General features: G+C 43.5%; 2 protein-coding genes across 3 annotated transcripts; both read left to right on the plus strand.

Moving 5' to 3' along the window:
• Nucleotides 1-9,225: 9,225 nt before the first annotated feature.
• LOC117890436 (glutaredoxin-C4) lies at nucleotides 9,226-9,641 on the plus strand. The gene has a single exon (XM_034795266.1). It carries the CDS (start codon nucleotides 9,261-9,263, stop codon nucleotides 9,609-9,611), a length of 351 nt encoding a protein of 116 aa, XP_034651157.1. The 5' UTR covers nucleotides 9,226-9,260; the 3' UTR covers nucleotides 9,612-9,641.
• A 7,630-nt stretch (nucleotides 9,642-17,271) lies between these two features.
• Nucleotides 17,272-18,391, plus strand: LOC117890514 (periaxin). 2 transcript variants are annotated; one of them, XM_034795419.1, is made up of 3 exons: nucleotides 17,272-17,578; nucleotides 17,612-17,634; nucleotides 17,717-18,391. In XM_034795419.1, exons 1-3 carry the CDS (start codon nucleotides 17,302-17,304, stop codon nucleotides 18,332-18,334), a joined length of 918 nt encoding a protein of 305 aa, XP_034651310.1. In that variant the 5' UTR covers nucleotides 17,272-17,301; the 3' UTR covers nucleotides 18,335-18,391. The 2 variants fall into 2 exon arrangements, with proteins under 2 accessions (XP_034651310.1, XP_034651308.1); XM_034795417.1 differs by having other exon boundaries at nucleotides 17,272-17,634.
• Nucleotides 18,392-19,020: the final 629 nt, after the last annotated feature.

Below are 19,020 nucleotides of genomic sequence, written 5' to 3' on the forward strand. Positions count from 1 at the left end.
TTTAATTCAAGCGGCAAGCAAACGCTGTGCCCAGAACCCTAGGAGCTGCATCCCCCATATGAGTATGCAGAGCCAGACCAGACCCGAAGACTAACTCATAATATTTTCACATCGCACACACTTGCCGTAAAGCAATTTTCATGCATTTTTTCCTTGCCCATTTCTTTTGCGCTTTCCATCCACTGTATCACATACCTCGGTCTACCATTCTTTTTCGTCGATACCCTAAAAGGGGGTTATATGACCGAGAACAGATATATTTAGAGGGCAAAAAGAGAAGCAAAATTGTATGTAGAATGTAGATAAGTCGGTCGGCAGAGTATCAAAGGCTTCGTTGTGCAAATGCTTTTTGCTTCCTCTCTTGTTTCTTCTTTTTTTGTTCCTTGTGGGTATTTTTTGTTTAATGTTTCTTTTTGGGAATGGAATGTGTAGTGCGTCTCAAAGGGTTTCACACTTTGTGTGTTTGCACCGGAAGCCAAAGGCTGCATATGAAAATATTTGTAGAGCCTTTTGCTCTGCAATGTTGCGGCACTTTATGGATTTGCGATGTCTGAGCGCAGCCGTCTGTACATGCAAATATTTAAAGCTCATTTTGATTAATACAAAACAGATTGCACTGCCTTTAAGCGGTGTATTCCTTTTAGTCTTATACTGTCAGTGCAATTTTAATTGCCAGTGGAATGGTCAGCCATCAATTTGATAAAATGCACTTGTGCAAACACCTTCAACTGCCATAAATTCTCAACAACTATTTATTGTTTTTATCAGATGACCCAAATTTGCAGAGAGAGAGACAGAGCAGAACCGAGCTGGACAGCAGACTGCGATGGAAAATGGATGACCCTAGACATCATTCATTGGCAAATCTTTCAATGCCTAAGCCATTGTTTTTTTGTCATTGGCAAATAATACGACAAATTGGTTTTCAATTGTATTGGTGTACCTTCATTTCTGGCCTGTCTTTCGCTCTCTTTCTCTGTTCCAGCATTTCGGTTTTTGCAATTTGCGCAAATTGTTTTTATGCAAAATATTTTCGTTTAACTGCTGTTTCGAGTGCAATTATACATGTACAAATATGCGTGTATGTATGTGTGTGTGTGAGTGTGTCTGCCATTTATGTAGGCCATTAATATTGCATTTTGGTTGTCGGTCGAATCGATCCAAAACGCGTCTCTGTGGCTTTTTGCGCATTTGCCCAGCCCGATTCGAGCCGACTCGTTGTCATAGTTGAAATTCTGTGGAATTCTCTATAACGATTCTGATTTGGCTGCTGTTTGCAGTTTTGCAGCGAAATTAATTTCCGTAAATTGTATTAAATGCATTGCAATGCCCAGCAAACTGTGCAAATTTTAATTGAATGCCTTTTGTTTGCCTCTGAATAATTTTGCCTTGTTTTCTTTGGGCATTCCCATTCCCATTGCCACTGCAGGCTATTGATATTGCTGTTGTTGGTGCTGTTGCTGTTGCTGCTGTTGTTGTCGGTCTTGTTAAATCGTTTGCCAATGCAATTTGATTGGCAAATCCACAAAAAAGACTGCACGGATTGCTCTCGAAATGATAACCGGATAAAACGGGAAACCAGCAAAAGTCCAGACACGCATTGAATGCCATTCATTGGTAATTGGTTTATGAATTGTATTATGTTTTAATTATATCCCAAAAATGGAATCGACATGCTTTTATTATTCTGTAAATTCCGTTTCTTAATGGGGAAATTAGTTGTAGCTATTCAGGCTGCCATCGATACACCAACCATCTGCTCATGGGACTCCCTTCGAGGCCCGATTCTCCTTGAACTCCCTTCAAAGTTCACCAATCATTCGCCTGTTCCCGTCCAGACATTAATCAATCAATACCCGTGAAAGCCTGTCCAGCATTCAAAACAAAATTATGGCATAAATTACCATCTAGGCAGTGGCCAGAGGAGATTAAACTTAATTAAAAGCCAGGAGAATGAGGGGCAGAATTGTTGCACTTGCGATTCGCAAATAAATCTTTTCGCACAACGAAACCGAACCGCAAGACACAAGACACACGAGGAGACACGTTCAAAATGCTAAATTAGTAAAATGTCACTTTCGCTTTCAAGTCGAGAGCGAAAATTCCTGGGGGACTGGCTGGGCGCATTGTTGTCGGCACGGATCAAAGTGTCGCAGCGGCTGCGACGCTGGGGACAGAAATGCGGCAGCCACATAAATTATCACGGCCTAAGCAGGCGCAGACACTTGCCACAAGTGGCGGCCCTTACGGGCGGCAGGGGGCACAAAGTTTACGGAATTGGAGTTGGTGTCGTGCGAAATGTTCCACATGTGGCAGGCAGGCAGCCCGGCAAGGCAATGCATTGACATACTTCAAAGGCTTCTTCGGTGTTGCAACAGACAAAGAGGGAGAGAGAGTGTCTGCTTTATATTTTGGCTTTGGCTTATAAATACTTTCCAGGGATTACATTTGAGGACAATGTATGGATGTGCTCCCACATAAGACAAGGAAGAAAGTCTGCTGCAGTTGCAGAGATTTAGATGTTTGGCACACTTATCGAATCACTTTTAATAACAACTATAAATGGAATTTATAGGACCTTGCAGCCATGGTAAAGCGCTTTACAACACATAGGAAAGAGTCCCCTTAGGCTTAAAGACCATCCCAACCATCCAGCAAACATCCATATCTCTGTTGGCACACATTTGTGGCAACTGGATTCTTTTTGTTGCACTCCGATTCCGATTCCAGTTCCGTTTCGAATCGTTTTCGGTCTGTTTGTGTGCGACGATAAATACTGCAGCTGAGGCTGCCCCCGGACATGGCTGGCAACTGGATTTGGGCCAATAAAACGTTTGCATGCATAAATCTTGAGCTGTTTATTGGGCCCAGTCGGTCCCATGCGAATATATCTCATGGAACGATTTGTATGGTCAAGCCGATGGCTTCCTGTGGAACGGCCTGCTAATGCTTGTCAATTATGTTTATGTCCGTTCGAGGCAGGGGGTGGGGAGTAGAGCAAATTAGTCAAATGTGATGTACGAGGAAGCATAAAATACATTCCCAATGGAAAGGCAAAAGATCTACACATCCGATGTCATATCATATTGAATTTGTGATTGAATTTCATGAGATCTCTTGGGGTCAGGCCAACGACATCTTTATTCCATCGTTTGCGAACGTGACTTACCCACACCCGATGTCCATCAGACAAAGTTTGATGGGGAGTAGTGGCAGCGAACTAGCAACATTTCCATATGTTAACTGCCGTTCTCTGGCACTTTCCAACACATGTCACGCACTTCTCAAACAACTTGGAAAAGCTGGAGAAGAAGCCCACGCCGTGGCAATTTTAACTGCACTTCACAGCTGGCCACCGACCAGGCCAAAGCCCACGCTCCGAAGAGCGTCTCCGAGCATTCTGTAAGTGGAGCGAACAATATAATCAAAATGAGAATAAAATCAAAACATTGCGGCCCAGGCAGGCAATTTGCATGCGGAGAACCAGCAGCGCCCAGCCAATGCCCAGACGACAGTGATGAGCAATCTTAAACAAATAAAGCTACACAAAAATAAAGCTAAAGAGATTCTGCAGATTTCACTCTCCACATAATTCATGTAATTCCATCAAAAACATAATTAATGTAGTACGGAGAATGGTGCCCAAAATGTTAAACTTTTCGTTGATAAATGCAATTTTGTGCATTTGGATAGTTTAGCTCGTTTTTCCAGCTAATAGGAGCAGAGCTATTTGCTCATCACGGGTTATGCCAGCCACTTGAAGACATCGCCAGCGGCGCCTGTGCAGCTGGCAAGAAGTGTGTTTGAAGACACTTGTTGGCTGCCTGCCAGGGGGCACAGCACTGGGGATGGCTGCAGATGATGATTATGGCAGCGATGATGATGATCACGGCCGACGACAGCATAACAAATGAACATTTAGATGAAGTTGCAGGCAATGCAATGAAATGCCAGCGGCCTCCACAGCGACGCCTCTTTTAATTCTTTCTTACCCACTCAGACGGCAGGCAAGAGGGGAGTACGAGTGCGAATGCGAGTGCCAGTACTCCCAGTTCGAGTGGTAGTGAGGGGGGGCAGACGAACAGAGTTTCATGAAGCTTTAATCAAGCATCAAGAGCGTGTGTACGCGTCGTGTCTCTGCGAAAAGTTTGTCTTTGACTGGAGCGACGGACGGAGTTGGTTAACTGGTCGACAACGTCATCGTGTTATTCATCATACAGAAGGGACTGCAACTGCGACTGCGAACGAGAACCCCACTGTGAATACTTACTCCTCGAACTCCATGTTGAGCACTACCAATCTTACTCCCATTGGAGCTTGAGCTACAGCTCCAGCCTCCCATCCTGCATTGCCTTTATTAAACGTTTGCCTGTCAGGCTCAGATTGGGCTTTTTTTTAGGTACCCGCTAGTCGTAGAGTTTTAGGGGTATATTGTAGAAGTGAAAAGCTTGTATTTGAGTAGCTATACTACTAGGTAAAGGCAGATGCAGCTAATCCATTTTGTAAGAAATTATTACGAAATTAACTGAACTTTTTGCGTAATTTTCTGCAACTATTTTTGAGACTTTTAAAGAATTCCTTGCAGAGTATCATACAGTCCATATTCATATACTTTAAACATTATTAGTGTTTTTTTTTGTTTGTCACTTGTTGTTGCTGTTGTTGTTAGCCTCGGCAGCTGCTGTCGGCAGGCGCTGCTGCTGCTGCAGTGCCGATGAGTTGTTGAAAAGTTAAAATGGATTTTACGCAAAAGTTTTTAATTTGCTGCTGTTATCCCACAAATCGTTGACCGTTGAAGAAAATTTCTATTCTCTTTTTACCCCGCTTGTAATTATAATCTTGAGCTGGCGGGGGGATGATGTTGGCTTAAGAAATTCTCCCATTCCGCTTTAGTGTGACGGGCACTCATTATAAAACACAAATGATGACAATCATCGATGATAGTGTGAAGAGAATTTGAATTCCATTTTGAACTCGAGAACAAACTCATTATAAACTTAACCGATTCTTTCGCATTTCCACTTGGTACAACTCTTAACTCTCATTGCATTGTTTGTGGAACTTTTCGTTGTTCGCTCTTGTGAAACACTTTCAAAAACAAATTCTCTGCGCGAACCAGTTATCAGCAGAGTCACACACAATTTTTGCATTAAAACTTGCACAATGCCTTTAAAAGGACCAACCCACGCACAGTCTCACAGGGCTGTGAGCCAAGTCACCATAAACGTCTAGACATTGGTAAACAAAGGACAAAAGACTGCGTTGTGTTTTTTTTCTTTTGCCACTATTGAGGCGGAACAAAGATCTCAGGCGAAAAGTGCGTTGGAAGTTTTTCGGTTTTTCTCATGGGCACTTCGAAGTGCATAATTGTGAGCTCTAGATATGAAGAGTTCTTTGGCGAAGTGGAATATTTGGAATAGACTAAACTCTGGGCAACACAATTACCAGTGGATGCAGGAAACCAGTATCAACATGGGATGTACTGAGACAATCTTCTTCCAGCCATTCCAGCTGCCAACTGTGCTGCTTGTCTTGGCTGCAACTCTCTCTCGTGCAGCCTCTCAAGTATTCACCAGGCAATTTGCAATTTATATTTGGTTAGCCAAGTTGTCAAGGAGATGCGCGGCTGCACTTGCAACGTGAGACAATTGCAACAGGCTGCACACACACACACATGCGAAGAGGCATACACAAATTAGTTAAATTACAGGCGCTTCTCTTTTGGCTTAGTTGATTAGAAAAAGTGGCATCCAGGCGAGTTGTAGAGTTGGCTCCGGCAACATCTTGGCATCTTAAGCACTCGATGTCGCCCTCTCTCTCTCTTTCTTTCTTTGCTCCTATCTCCGTCCCTCTGCCAGCGGTGGGGCTCGTTTTCTTTGGCAGCTTTTGCCGCTAACGAAGCTAAATTCGAGCGCCAAATTGAAATTGATTGTGACATTTGATCATGCGTTTGCCACTGCCTCTCTCTGGCCCTTGCCTTTGCCTTTGCTTTTGCCATTTCTTTGGTAAGAGGCACGAACGTTGGTAGATTGTGACTAGAGACAGCGGTGGCTGGTTGTTTTGTCTCTGGAATTTGTGCGGAAAATTGCTAAAACGGTAGGCGCGCAGGTGTGCCTCCTCCTGTTCTGTTTCGTGTGTCCCCTCTCTGCCACCGGGGCCATTTCCCTCTTCGTTTTCCACATGCGTGCCACTCCACCTCGCTCAGATACGCACTGGATTAATTGGACGGATGTGCATTGGGCTGATGAGTTGAGCCCCAACTGGCAAAAGCCTGAAATGCAGCAAGCTGGTGGGCCTCTCTGTCAGAGATTAACTGAGTTTCATTTTAAAGCCCACAACAGCAGTGGCAAAAAAAAGTTTAAATTGCTTGGGTGAATGGGAAAATGCCAACGAAGACGCTAACAGCAAAATGGAAACAGAAGAGGGGAATAAAGGAAATGAATGAGAAGTGAAAGGAATTGAACTTCGCACATGGCACCACATCAGATGGAATTAATTGAAGATAACCAAATAAAAGCCAATCCAAGCATGGAAAGATGATCCAAGTACAACATCTCCAGTGATGGGATGCTTGAGCTGCAACTTTGTGGCAACTGTACCTCAACAATTTGCCTTCCGTTACCATGGAGAATACAGACAATCTTCATTATTCACCTGAACAACTATTTAGCCAGCCCCTGCCTCAGCCCCCTCAAGCTCAGGAACTATGCAAAGCGACTTGAGACTGGGGGAGAACGGCGCCAGCCAGCCATACAGCCAGCCAGCCAGCCACTCTACACCTAAGCTCATCTTGGCGAGCATTTCGCTGGGAAATCCCCACATGAATAATTACCGCGCACGCAGTTCATTTAATTTCACTTTCTGTGCTTGGTGGATGGTGGTTGCTGGAATAACCCTTTCGCTGTGTGCCTCAACGAAATGCGGCTGGCACTGGCACATGAATGGAAATATTTAATGAAGAAATTTATAACAAAGTTTTACAAATGGCGGCAGACGGTACGAAATGGCTGCAGATGCATTGGGAAGCGGGGGAGGCAACCGAACAGAGGGTTGGGCCATTAAAAAAAATTATGAACATTAAATGTAAATGAAGCTAATCAATTAAGTCGCAATTGTGCTGAAGATTGGCGAAGCCTTCGAGTATGCAATGGCTTTAAAGTACGCACAGAGGCAGAGACAGAGAGAGGAAGATTAAGAGAGGGAGCCAACTTCTGGCCCATTTGCTGCCTAACCCAATTAGCCCATTAAGAAAGGGGACGCCCCGCACGACAAATGGCCGACATTGAAATGGGGCCTTAAGCTGGAGAGGGCAGTGGGCAACGATCAATTGAGGAATCTCTCACACTACCCGCCTAACCCTTTGCTGTGCTGTGTAGTGTAGTGTAGTGCATAACTGAGTTAATGATTGGAAATTAATTTATCAGTGGGAGCATGGCATGGGCAGGGGCATTGGGCCATTTGCGTAGACAAATTGCTGGCAATTAGCAGGGAGAACAACGACCGACGACAAAGATAAAGGCACTTCCCGGTTGATTCCTTGGGTGCCTTGGATCAGGTGCAGCTCCACTTAACGAACAATGGCTATCGATCTGAATGGTGTTGAGTTATTGATACGAATTATCGCTTGCGTTGAGTTCCTCTTGAGAATTACAATAGATGGGAGATTAAGAGCAGGCTAAGAATTAACTATAAAAGGGAGAAATAAATTCAAAAATTCTATAGAAATTCACAGGACTGTAACTATTAACCATTACCAGTCGACCATCGACCTCGGCTGGTTACCCCTTTCAATGAAATTCTTTAACGAGCGCCTCCAACGAACTGGAAAATTCTAGCCAAACAATAAAAAGGCGTCACCAGCGAGCCGGGGAACCAACTGCCTGGCCTGACGGCTTGAATGGGCCTAATCAAATTAAGTACTAATCCTTGGGAAAAACCGCGAACAATTTAAAATGATTGTTAAGTAAATTTCCCAAAACAATTACGATGTCGCGAGCGGCTCTCCGAATTCTCCGAGAGCCAAGTGTCCCAGGCGCAGGCGCTGGACCAAGACATTTTCTGTAGCATGCGAGAAGGTTATTTATAGCATGCGAGCAGGACACATGGCTAAGGACTTTAGGCTTTAGACGAAGGACTTGCTCTTTACATATGTGTAAATTGCTAGCGAGCAGACGGCCATTGAACAAGACAAGACGACAATAATGAGTTGGCTTCTTCGTCTGGAAGAGGTGCCCGGAACTTTTTGGCGAAACTGCAGAAAGGATAATCCACTTAGGAGAGGGTGTCCTGGGGCAACGTTGCACATATGTACATACATGTGTGTCGGCAGGGGGGAAATTGTTTTATTACCCAAGCGAAGCCGTTGAGTGTGTGTTGACTGAAAACAAAGGTGCGCACAATAAATTACATTGTTACACGGAAACTTACGACCAGGACACGACAACGGACATGGACACAACCACACACATGGGGCTGAGACACATGAACGGTAACACAGGCACGGACACAGTTAGACACAGACAGGGGGTCGGTCGGTTCGTCCTGGCAGGAAGTCAGCAACAAGCGTCGCGTTAATGAAAAGGATTTCTCTGCCATCTCCACATGTCTGCAGTTAGTTCTCCCGCCCCCCCTCTGGATCCAATCCATTCCCCTGCACTTGAAGTGACTTTCCGCTTTTGAGTTATTTAATATTTAAACTCTGGCCAGACAGTGGATGTCCCGAAGAAGGTGATGTCCTTCTTTGATGTCCTCAACCCATTAGTTGAGGTCTCAACTGCTGCATAAATAAACGCCTCAGTTCATTAGTGAGTCTCCGCCCCACAGCCTCGCTCGATTCTCAATTCGGAAAAGGGTTTACGGGTCTCTGCGGTTCCCTATTCCAACAGTTGCTGCGGTCGCCTTTGAGGCATGAAAGTGTCATAAGCGAGAGAAGGGAATGGTTGGATTTTATGACAGACCACAGTAATGGGAGCTGCAGCCCATTTGAGACATAGTTGGGATGCTGTTTGTGGGTTTTCCTTAAAAATTAATGATATTTTAATCGATTTTGGGATGGAACAACTTTGAAGAGATTTCCCCAGAGAGGCAGTAACCTTTGGTTACGTTCCAAAAACATAAACGAATCCCAGCAATCCTTGCAACAGTTTCACTTCAATCCAAAAATCAGTCAGAAAATCATAGCTCAAAATTCAACAAATTCTGTTTTCCATTTGCAATATTATCTTTCGACTGTGTGTACAGATAGCCAGACAGTTAGCTAAATGGGTTCAGTAGTCAGTCAACTGCAGACACCTGCTCTGTACATGAACATGAACAGTCCGCAGGCGCAGTTTGTGCGCGAGACGATCAGCGCTCACAAGGTGGTGATCTTCAGCAAGAGCTTCTGCCCCTACTGCAGCATGGCCAAGGAGCAATTCCGCAAACTCAATGTGAATGCGACGGTCATCGAGCTGGATCAGCGTGCCGATGGCAATGAGATCCAGGAAGTGCTCGGCGAGATGACGGGTGCACGCACTGTGCCGCGCTGCTTCATCGATGGCAAGTTCGTGGGAGGCGGCACCGATGTGAAACGCCTCTACGATCAGGGCATACTACAGAAGTACTTCCAGTGATCTACTGCGATCCAGTGTTTCAAACAATTGAACGGCGTTCTATTCAGCAAATATTTTCAATTTTTCGCTATAAACATAAACATAAACATTTACTACCCATTTGCATATGAACAACTTTAATAGACAGAGCGGAAGCAGACATCGCCTGGAGCGAAAACAATAATTGTCAAAGAAAAAGGAGGTACCCCAACTTCCATGAGAATCCCTCAGAATCCACCCAAGACATTGTCTGATGTCTGAAAACTACAAGCAGCCGTGAAAATGGTTCGAAAACTACCTCCTTCTGTAAATTGCAAAAATCTGGGTCGATTCACAATACTTGTAGTACCCCATAAGTGAATAAAAAAGCAAATGGAAGTCCCTCAATTGATTGCAATTTATTTATTCTGCCTTTGTTAAACTTGCACATCAAATTGCTTGCAATTTGTTTTGTCGTTTTTGGTAAATTGTTTTTCCTAGATTTTCCATTTGAAAGTCGCTTTAACAATGTCAAATTACTGACACACACACAGCTGAAAATTGCTCGCAGGTGCAGGTAAACGGGTAAAAACAGCCAGTGCATACGTGTCGTATGCGTAATTTGGCTTATCGATTTTTTTTACTTTCGGGTTCTTTCTTATGGGTTAAAACCCGCGTACAGCAAGCAAAAAGGATTGATTGTGGAAAATGTTGAGCAATCAGGTGTTTGGTCCTTTAGTCTTGCCTTCGACTAGGCAAAGAGGTCGAATGGTTTGCACCATAATATTATTACATAGCTTCACTATCACTTTCAGTGATAATGTTTTAGGAATAAGAAATAATAATTATATGAATATAGTATGCATAACATACATGCATAATTCTTGTCAATTTTACTAGACACTTTTCGAAAGTTTTCACTTCTTCTTTATGGTTGCCATAGCCATGAGTGACACTCACACTTTGGACACTCCCCCGCTCTCGAGCACAGTAAACTTTTGTATGCAGCCTAGTGCAAGACTAACCTCTGCCAGAGCCAAGAGGTTCTACAATGTAATATACTTATTACATTTCCTCTTGGTGTCCAGTAACTGATAACGTTTAAGCAGTAAAATTAAAATTAAAATATTTATTCAACCTGTTCAGCTATGTAAAGAACTTATGTTTATTCTTTTAGAACGAAACTGCGACTTTGAAGTAAGTTTAAACTCTGAAAATTATATTTCAAACATGTAAAATGTCAGGTTTCAGTCAGCCTTTTGCTTCAAAAGCCTTTCTCCTTCTAAGTTTTTAAACTGCTAATAAAACATAGAGTGTTCCACGCTTCGACTAAGACTGATTTAACATCTAAAATACTGTAGTTTTTGGACTTAGCCAGCGTGAAAACTTGTTATGGCCAGCAACACGAAGAGCATTTACAACTTCATTGAAATGGAAATTCTTTTATGATCCCCAGTCGCTTGGCCATAATTTCTCTCATTTTTTCCTGTTTCAGTACACAACAAAAACAAAAAAAATAGTGTGTTGCAGTGGCATATACATAACTTTGTTTTAATTTGTTGAAGGATGAGTGCAATTGCCACTGACGGACTGACGAGGCGAGCGCCTGGAGTTGAGTGGAGCTCCCGTATCTGTGTGCCTTAATAAAAAATGCATTTGGCCGTTTGATTGCGATATTATCTACTTGGCAGATCTGCCCGGGCAGCAGCAACATTGTCGCGCCACCTTTAATGGCCAGAGATTTAATGCACAGACATTTTTTAATGGCTAATTTAACAGGGCTTGGCCGAACAATGTATTTGCCCCTCCCAAAATTCCAATGGGAAGACCATTCAATCTTCCAATAATAATTATCAGTGCGTTCGGCACTCTGCTGTACAAAGAAAATGTCTAAAAATTTATTAGAATTCCCTCCTTGCAGACAAGTTGGCTTTTTGGATAGTTTTCGTGGCATCTACTGCTCGCCGCCGCCGCCTTTGCCGCCTAAATTTGTTGCAGCCAGACCCTGGCTAGACCAGCAATATATCATATAGTTGCCCCCTACAACTCTGTCTGCCCCGATGCATGTGCATGTGTGCATTTGTATCTGTGTGTTTGAGCATCTATGTGTGTGTGTGCGTGTGCGCCTTTGTGCAGTGCAGCTTCTTCTTCGCCTGTGATGGACGATTTATTAAGCGTTTTATTATTAGTTTTCTCGCTTGGTGGCTTTTGTGGCATTTTTGATTACAAATTCCGGGCATCAAGTGTTGTAATTACCAAAAAAAAATGGAAGACCAACCGAGAGAGGGAGCAGATATTCCATTGTTAGAGATTCTTTTTTGCGGTTTCCGAGAGATACGAGATGGAGGATTTAATAAATTCGCTTTGCTGCGGGTTACCATTTTTCATGGCAGATGGGAAATGCTTAGGAGACTTTAAAGAGTGCTATGAATGCTTATTTAATATATTCCCAGACCACTTTTAATAATTCAACTAATAACAACCCATCAAGCTGGACGAGTTTTGCCCTGTACGAACGGCTAGAAATGTGTTAAAATTTCTCAAAACGACACTCGCACGTAACATGTCATGCCATCGTGTAATTATATTAGTGGCTGGTTTTCTTTGTTTTTCACATGCCATTCCCGAACCCAAACACTCACCATCCCCCCACATATAATTCCCAGCCTTGTCCGGCTGTTGGCCATGGCCATGCAACGGAGATCTTTTCAGGCTGATAAAATACAGCAAGCTGTGCCGGGTGGGTCACCAACAGTCATTGGGGGAGGCAACGCACGTGTTAACAAGGATGCGATATAAAAGTAAAACAAAAATTAAACGAAAAGTAGAGCCAAGTGAGGAAATAAACCCTAGAATGACAGGAAATATGTGTGCGTGACATTGTTACTGTGGCTCTGGCACCGGAAGCAGCACTGGGTGCCTCCTATTGTTGCTGTTTCTGTGAACACGAAAGCAACAGGATACACAGAAAAATGTATGCTACCTGTTTGAGGAATGCAGCATGACAGCATTGATATGAAACGGCAAAACCCCCAGGATAACCAAAGGATAACGAAAGGGGGAGACGAGATTTCGAACTGCAAACTGATATCCCTTGATGTTGAAATAATTGCATTAGGGTAAATATTAATAGATAGATAAAGATATATCTTTTGTTATCATCTTTCTTGCGATTCTCTCACCAGAACCCAAATCATAAATTAAATATTAAAATCATAGAATGTGGCTGGGGGCTTGGGGTGCTGGGGTGTTGCCACAAAACTTTGGTCTTAACTTTCAGCCCCGAACAATAGGCAGTCGCAATTCCCCTTGGGATGATCACCCTCGTAATTTGATACCTTGCGATAGCGTTTTAGCTAAACTTTCAACTTTTCCGGCCATTAATCAATTAATTATGTATTTTATGAATACTTTAGGATGGGGATGGGTAGATGGGGATGGTGATGGGTATGGGCATCATCACAGTTTGATTCCCAGGGAAATTGAGCGTTCCGAGCGGAGTTTACCTTAACGCGGCCGCATGAATAATTTAGCGAAACTGTTTGAGGAAAGGAGTTACCCTTGCGAGCTGCCGTTGAAGTAGATAATAAGTTGAGACGAGGACGCGGGCCTTTAGCCAGAGAAAAAAGGGATAATGAGTTTGCTTCCAGGGAGCTGGTTGTTCATCAACTTTCTAAGGAATAAGCAATAAGAGCATAAAGCACGAGAAAGGCAACACAAAAAAAGCCACCAACTTTCCGACTAATTAATTAAATGCGCTATAAAAATGTTTGCTGTTGCTGGGTGCCGTGAAAAGTTTCAGCGCAGTTACGGGACTTGAAAAATGAGCACCAAGAATGTTCCAACAGCAGCAGCAGCAGCAGCAGCAGCGAAGAGTGCACAACGGCCAAGTGCTCAAAGTTTTTCGAAAATGTTTTACCAAAAAATTATGCAGGTGTTTTGCCGCACGGGTGGCAGCCATTCTACATTCTACATCCCCGCTGTATTGACAATTTTTTGTTTGCCCTCTCACGATAAGGAAAAAGTTTTTAATGAGTTTGCCAAATGCCGCGAAATGCCGCGGATAACTGGAGATGATTTGTAGGCAGTCGAAAGTTTCGACTCATGCGAAACGTTAGTCACGTTTAATATATTCGTATGTATTCGCGGATAACAATAATCCATAATGCTAGATTTGGTAGCGAAAACTGAATGTTTCTGTACCAAAATGTTGTTTTGAAGCTCTCAAAATAGGTTTTGATGGGTACGACAATTTAAGTTACCTTTGGGAATTTTCTGTTGATTTTGTATTTGAGCTTGGATATCTAACAACTGATTCGCCTGTCCAATGGATCCTCTGGTCCACTTGCAGCACCAGTTTCATCTCCTTTCCTCACTCTATACAAATCGCTCATGTGTCAGCGACATTCACGATTGCTGTCAATGAGCAGAACTTCTGAGCAACTGGTTCCCTCCACGTTATTCAATATGCTCCCCATTGCAAATACTCCACATCCACATCCGACATCCCGCAGGTACACGCACTCCATCACATGCGTACATAAACATGTACCTGCTCCACACATTAATGGTCAATTTCATTTCGATTTGATTGTGTGCTTCTGGGTTGGACGAAGCAAGACGACCACAGGACAACAGACCGAGGAGCAGACGCTTGCAACTTACCGCCGCCTCCTGGGGAGCGAGATTGTGGCGCTCATTGAATTCCTTCACCTTCACCCTCAATCCCCCCTGCGAAGAACCTCATGTGGGTTTGTCAAATTAGCGCATCGTTTGTTGGCGCTGGCAGGGCACAGAAGGAATTGCAGGAGAAAAACTTGTTAACTTTAAACCAAGTGCCTTGCCTCACTGGCCATTTCCGTGCCACTTGTAAGTCGCAGCGGGAGCGAAGGTGGTCTCACGGATCGAATCCCAAATTTTAGCATATTTCAAAGATTCCAATGCAAATTAAATAATGGCCCATGAATTTATTGTGTCAAGGACTAGGACTTCAATTACCTATGGCATGACAATTTCATTCTGCTATCCAATATCCCATCCCATTATTTTCCCTATTCCTCCCTGGGCACACATCAATGGCATCCACTTTCGTATCGTTATTTGATGGCATCGCACAGCCGTTGCCATTCATCAAACAAGCGAATGGATATTACTTCATCGAGTACAATATTAAATACTTGAACGGAACGAACATCGAAATTGTCAACGAACAACAATCGAAACGACCTCAAAGTGGGCCCTGCCTGGCGCGTAGTGTTGGCAGAGGGGAGAGAGCTTGAAACAAAAGTAAATTGCAATAAAAGTTTTGTAATTGACAAACGGACAACAAACAAAACTCCACTTCAGTTGCCGTTGTGCTGGACAGCAAGAAGAGCAGCATCGGGAGAGAGAGGTGGAAGCACCAGGAGCAGCATCAAGAACACCAGAGCTCAGCAACGAATCGTTTTTGGGATGTGGTTAGGCGGCATGGAGGAGGATGTTAGTCTGTTTTTGTCCCAAACAACTGGCGCTCGGAATCAACAAAAACCGATTTTGCCCCCGAAAAACAGGAAGCGGCAACAGCAGCGACAAAAACTGTAGGAGGCCCAGTTCTGGTCCGGGGGAGTTCCCCCTTTTGTCCCATTCCCCATTAACTAAACCAGTGGCTGGCCTGGCCTTGCCCGGCCTGGTTTTCTCATCATTTCGTACATTTGCGCCCGCATATTGACTTTGAGCGGGGTAAGGGGAGGGGCACAAACGATTCACAGATTTAAGAAATAAAAGTTTAGTGCCCCAACGAGCAAATCTGCCACCAATGCCAAACGGCGAACCCACACAGCCAGACATAGACTCGGAAAACACACACAGACACGGACACACTGAGGACCAGGAACAACAGGGAGTTGCTGTACCCTCTGTCAAAGCAAACAAAAGACGCGTCTGTGGTTGCACCTCCCGCCCTTCTTCCTGCCCGCTGGCTGTCGAACGCAAAATGTCGTCGGTGGTTAGGACTTTGACTTGTTTGGTCCCAGCGACAGCATAGAATCCCAATCCAAATCAGAGAATCCAAATCACAGAATCAGAATCAGGATCGGGAGATTGGTAGGTAGAATGGCTGCTGGGCCGGTTGGATGCTTGACTGGGCTGCAGGGCTCATTGGGTACGAGTAAATAGACTCACTCGATCCGTGCCCAATGGGGACAGGGGACAGGGGATTGTCGAGTTAAAACCCATGACTAAACAAGTGAAATCAGCTTTAGGTGTTTACTAAAGTTAGTCTTCAACTAAGTTACTTGCATACAAGTGGCATGCCACTTCCAATACGTTTTCGTCTCCTTTCTCTGCGTTAAATGCAATTTAAAACAATTTGTCAAAGAGAAGGAAAACCAAAGAGAACGAGACCCGAGAAACGAGAAACCCGAAACCGAAAATGTGAAAATGAAAATAATAATGAAAAAATGAATTATGAACTTATAGTAGACGCGACAGACGTCCCCAAAGGACCTCCACACCACTCCTGCCGCCGCACCGCACCGCACTCTCTTACAGTTGCGGTACGTGAGTGGAAAGCGAAAATTGTGTGGCATAAAAATGTGATTGTGTGTATGTTAAGTTTGGCACGCGCCACGCCTACAATAAACCGCAAAAGTCATAAGAGTGGGTTGGCGTGGCGATAGAGATAGAGATATAGTCGTAGTTGCCCCGCTGCCCGCTAAAGCAGGCAACATATTTCACAGTTCGAGGCAGATGGCAGCAAAGCGAAGAGGACAAAACAGACCCCAGGGACGACAGCTGCTCTGCGCCATGGTGTGGCCCGCAACTGTCAGCACACGCCTACACTCATAGCGTGACTGTTGGCCACAGTACGGTCCCAGCTCCCAATTCCCCTTTCCTTTTCAAATTGGGAGAATTTTGACTTATGAGAGCTCTGGGCGTAAGTTATACTTAACTACATGCCGCAAAAGTTTATTGCCATTTCATGTGCCATTAAACACAGCAGAGGAAAGGAGATGGAATGTGTGTGTGTGAGCGAGAAAGATGACAAGAGGCGACACCGAAACGGCCTGCTAATCTGTTGATAAATAAACAAAATGCACATTTTGATGGCTTCATTCCACCACGTTCCGCAAAAAAAAACTCCTCGAGTGAGGAGTGCAAGAGTCGTTGATAAATGTCATGGCATTTCTACCTGTGCCAACAATGGCCACACTTTTTCACCAGCCTCCCTCCCACTCCAACTCCAACTCTTACTCCGCTACTCATTCTCTTGCTTCTCCTCTTCAGTCATGCTGCTCACGTCGCTGGCACGCAAATGTGACCAGAGCCATTGAGAGCGCTCTCTATGGTTGTAGCTTTTTTTGTTGCCGTCATTCATCACAGTCAGAGGGAGAGAGATAGTGGGAGAGAATGAGAGAGTGGGGTAATATTTAAATAAAGAATTGTCACTTTGACACGTCTGGAGCGTGCCCAAATGGTTACCAATTTTCCACACACCACACTCCATCTCCACCCTCAACGCACTTACGACTCCGATACCTGGTAAATATTTGATGGCTTATTTATTCATAGGACAATGCATTGATCTTTAGATTGACTACACTTAGCTGTTTCATCTTTCTAGAGAGGGCATCAAATTGCTTTAAAGCTTTGCATTTAGTCAAGGTCCAATTAGTCAAGATCCAATTGCCATCAACCGTGGTAGAAAATTGTATATAAATATTGAACTGAAAATAGATTCAAGCCTTTGTATAGAATGGTTCGCGTGTGGATCTTACGGGTGTCACTCCTGAGCGTATCTGTTGATGTGCTTTGTGGATTTGTGCTGCACATGCCCAGCTTTATCTGCATTCCGCCATATGTTGCCGAACAGGGACGATGTGTTCTGCCCACTTCAACCCCATATCCATGCCTAACTAGCGCCCCAGCATATACGCCAAAATATACAACGCAGATACACCAGACGACGGGTCCTTCCAGAGACCCTATCGTTAACACAAACCCTCCAAAATGGACAACCCACATATCGAACTCAAACACAAACTATTTAACCACAGCCTCAACGGCAAACACAATTAGCACTGCAATGGTACGTACATTTCCTTTTTTATTCGATTGATTTAAGTGCGATATATAGGTATATTAATATATAGCGTATATTCCCTTCACAGCCGACGCAACCGACAACCTTGCAGCATATTTCGAAACCAATTATATCTGGGACAACGCCCACAAATTTACCAACAAGTAATATCCCTCAAACTAAGTTATCCCAACTAGGTATCCCTTATATAAATGTCCCAAAAATACCGATAATACCACCAATTAGCCTGCCTAAAATAACGATACCACAACTTGCAATTAAACATATTAATGTGCCAGGCATTACACCAAAACAAAAGATTCCCGACGTAGGGATTCCAGCTAGTACCACGCCACGGATACCTAATATATACCAACCAAATACACCATCAATTAGTACACACAAACAAAAGATTACCGATACTGGTAGCCCGAGCAAAATACTACCATCTAACCGACCTAAAGTAACAATTCCACAGCTAGTAAAGCCCAAAATTACAACGCCAGGTATTCCTCGTATAACCCATCCAAAAGTACCGAACATTTACCCAATTAGCCTGCCAAAAATAACGATTCCAAATATTAATATTCCAGGAATTACGAATATAAATTTGCCAAAAGTAACGAAAGTACCACCGATTAACCGGCCCAAAATAACGATCCCAAAAATGTCTATTCAAAATGTACCATCAAATTTACTTAATTAATTTACAAATTATTCCAAAAATAAAACACTCCCAAAATACCGAAAATTGATATTCCAAAACTGCAGATTCCTTAACTTGTTATCACGCATATTCATAAAGTAATTCTTGGAATATACCAATAATTTCAAGAATTTCCAACAACTGAGTTAGCTATGAAAACGAATCAAGCATTTGCTCATGAGAACCCTTTAGATTTTTCAAAGAAAGCTAATCATAAGATACTTATTCCTGTTTTATTTTCTACTCTTAAGAAAATTGTATTCCCTTATATTCCAGAGTAGCCTTCCATTGAAGCTCTCTCTTAAGCATATGCGAATCGGATAATAAACGTAATATTTGTTGCTCCACTTTTAAATCTCATCCGCAGCCCTTATATCGTCGCGTGTTTCTCTGTGTCGGGGGGTTCTGATGTGATTTGGTCATGCAAATTCATGTTTTAATTTCATGCAAATTATACGCTGATTATGCTGACAGCATCGCCAGCGGTTCCACACTCATTTTAATTTGTATATTTTTGAATACTTTTATACTCGTATGCATTTTAGTGCCGATTGTTATGGCGGTTGTTGGCTACCGCTTAATCATTTAAAAATTTCAATTTTATATGGTAATTGCCAGGCAGCCTTTGCCATGCAAATGTTTGCTCAATCGCACGTTGGACATTTTGTTGTGTGCAAAATGGTTGA

Source organism: Drosophila subobscura, chromosome E (assembly GCF_008121235.1).
Source record: "Drosophila subobscura isolate 14011-0131.10 chromosome E, UCBerk_Dsub_1.0, whole genome shotgun sequence".
Classification (NCBI taxonomy): Eukaryota; Metazoa; Arthropoda; class Insecta; order Diptera; family Drosophilidae; genus Drosophila; species Drosophila subobscura.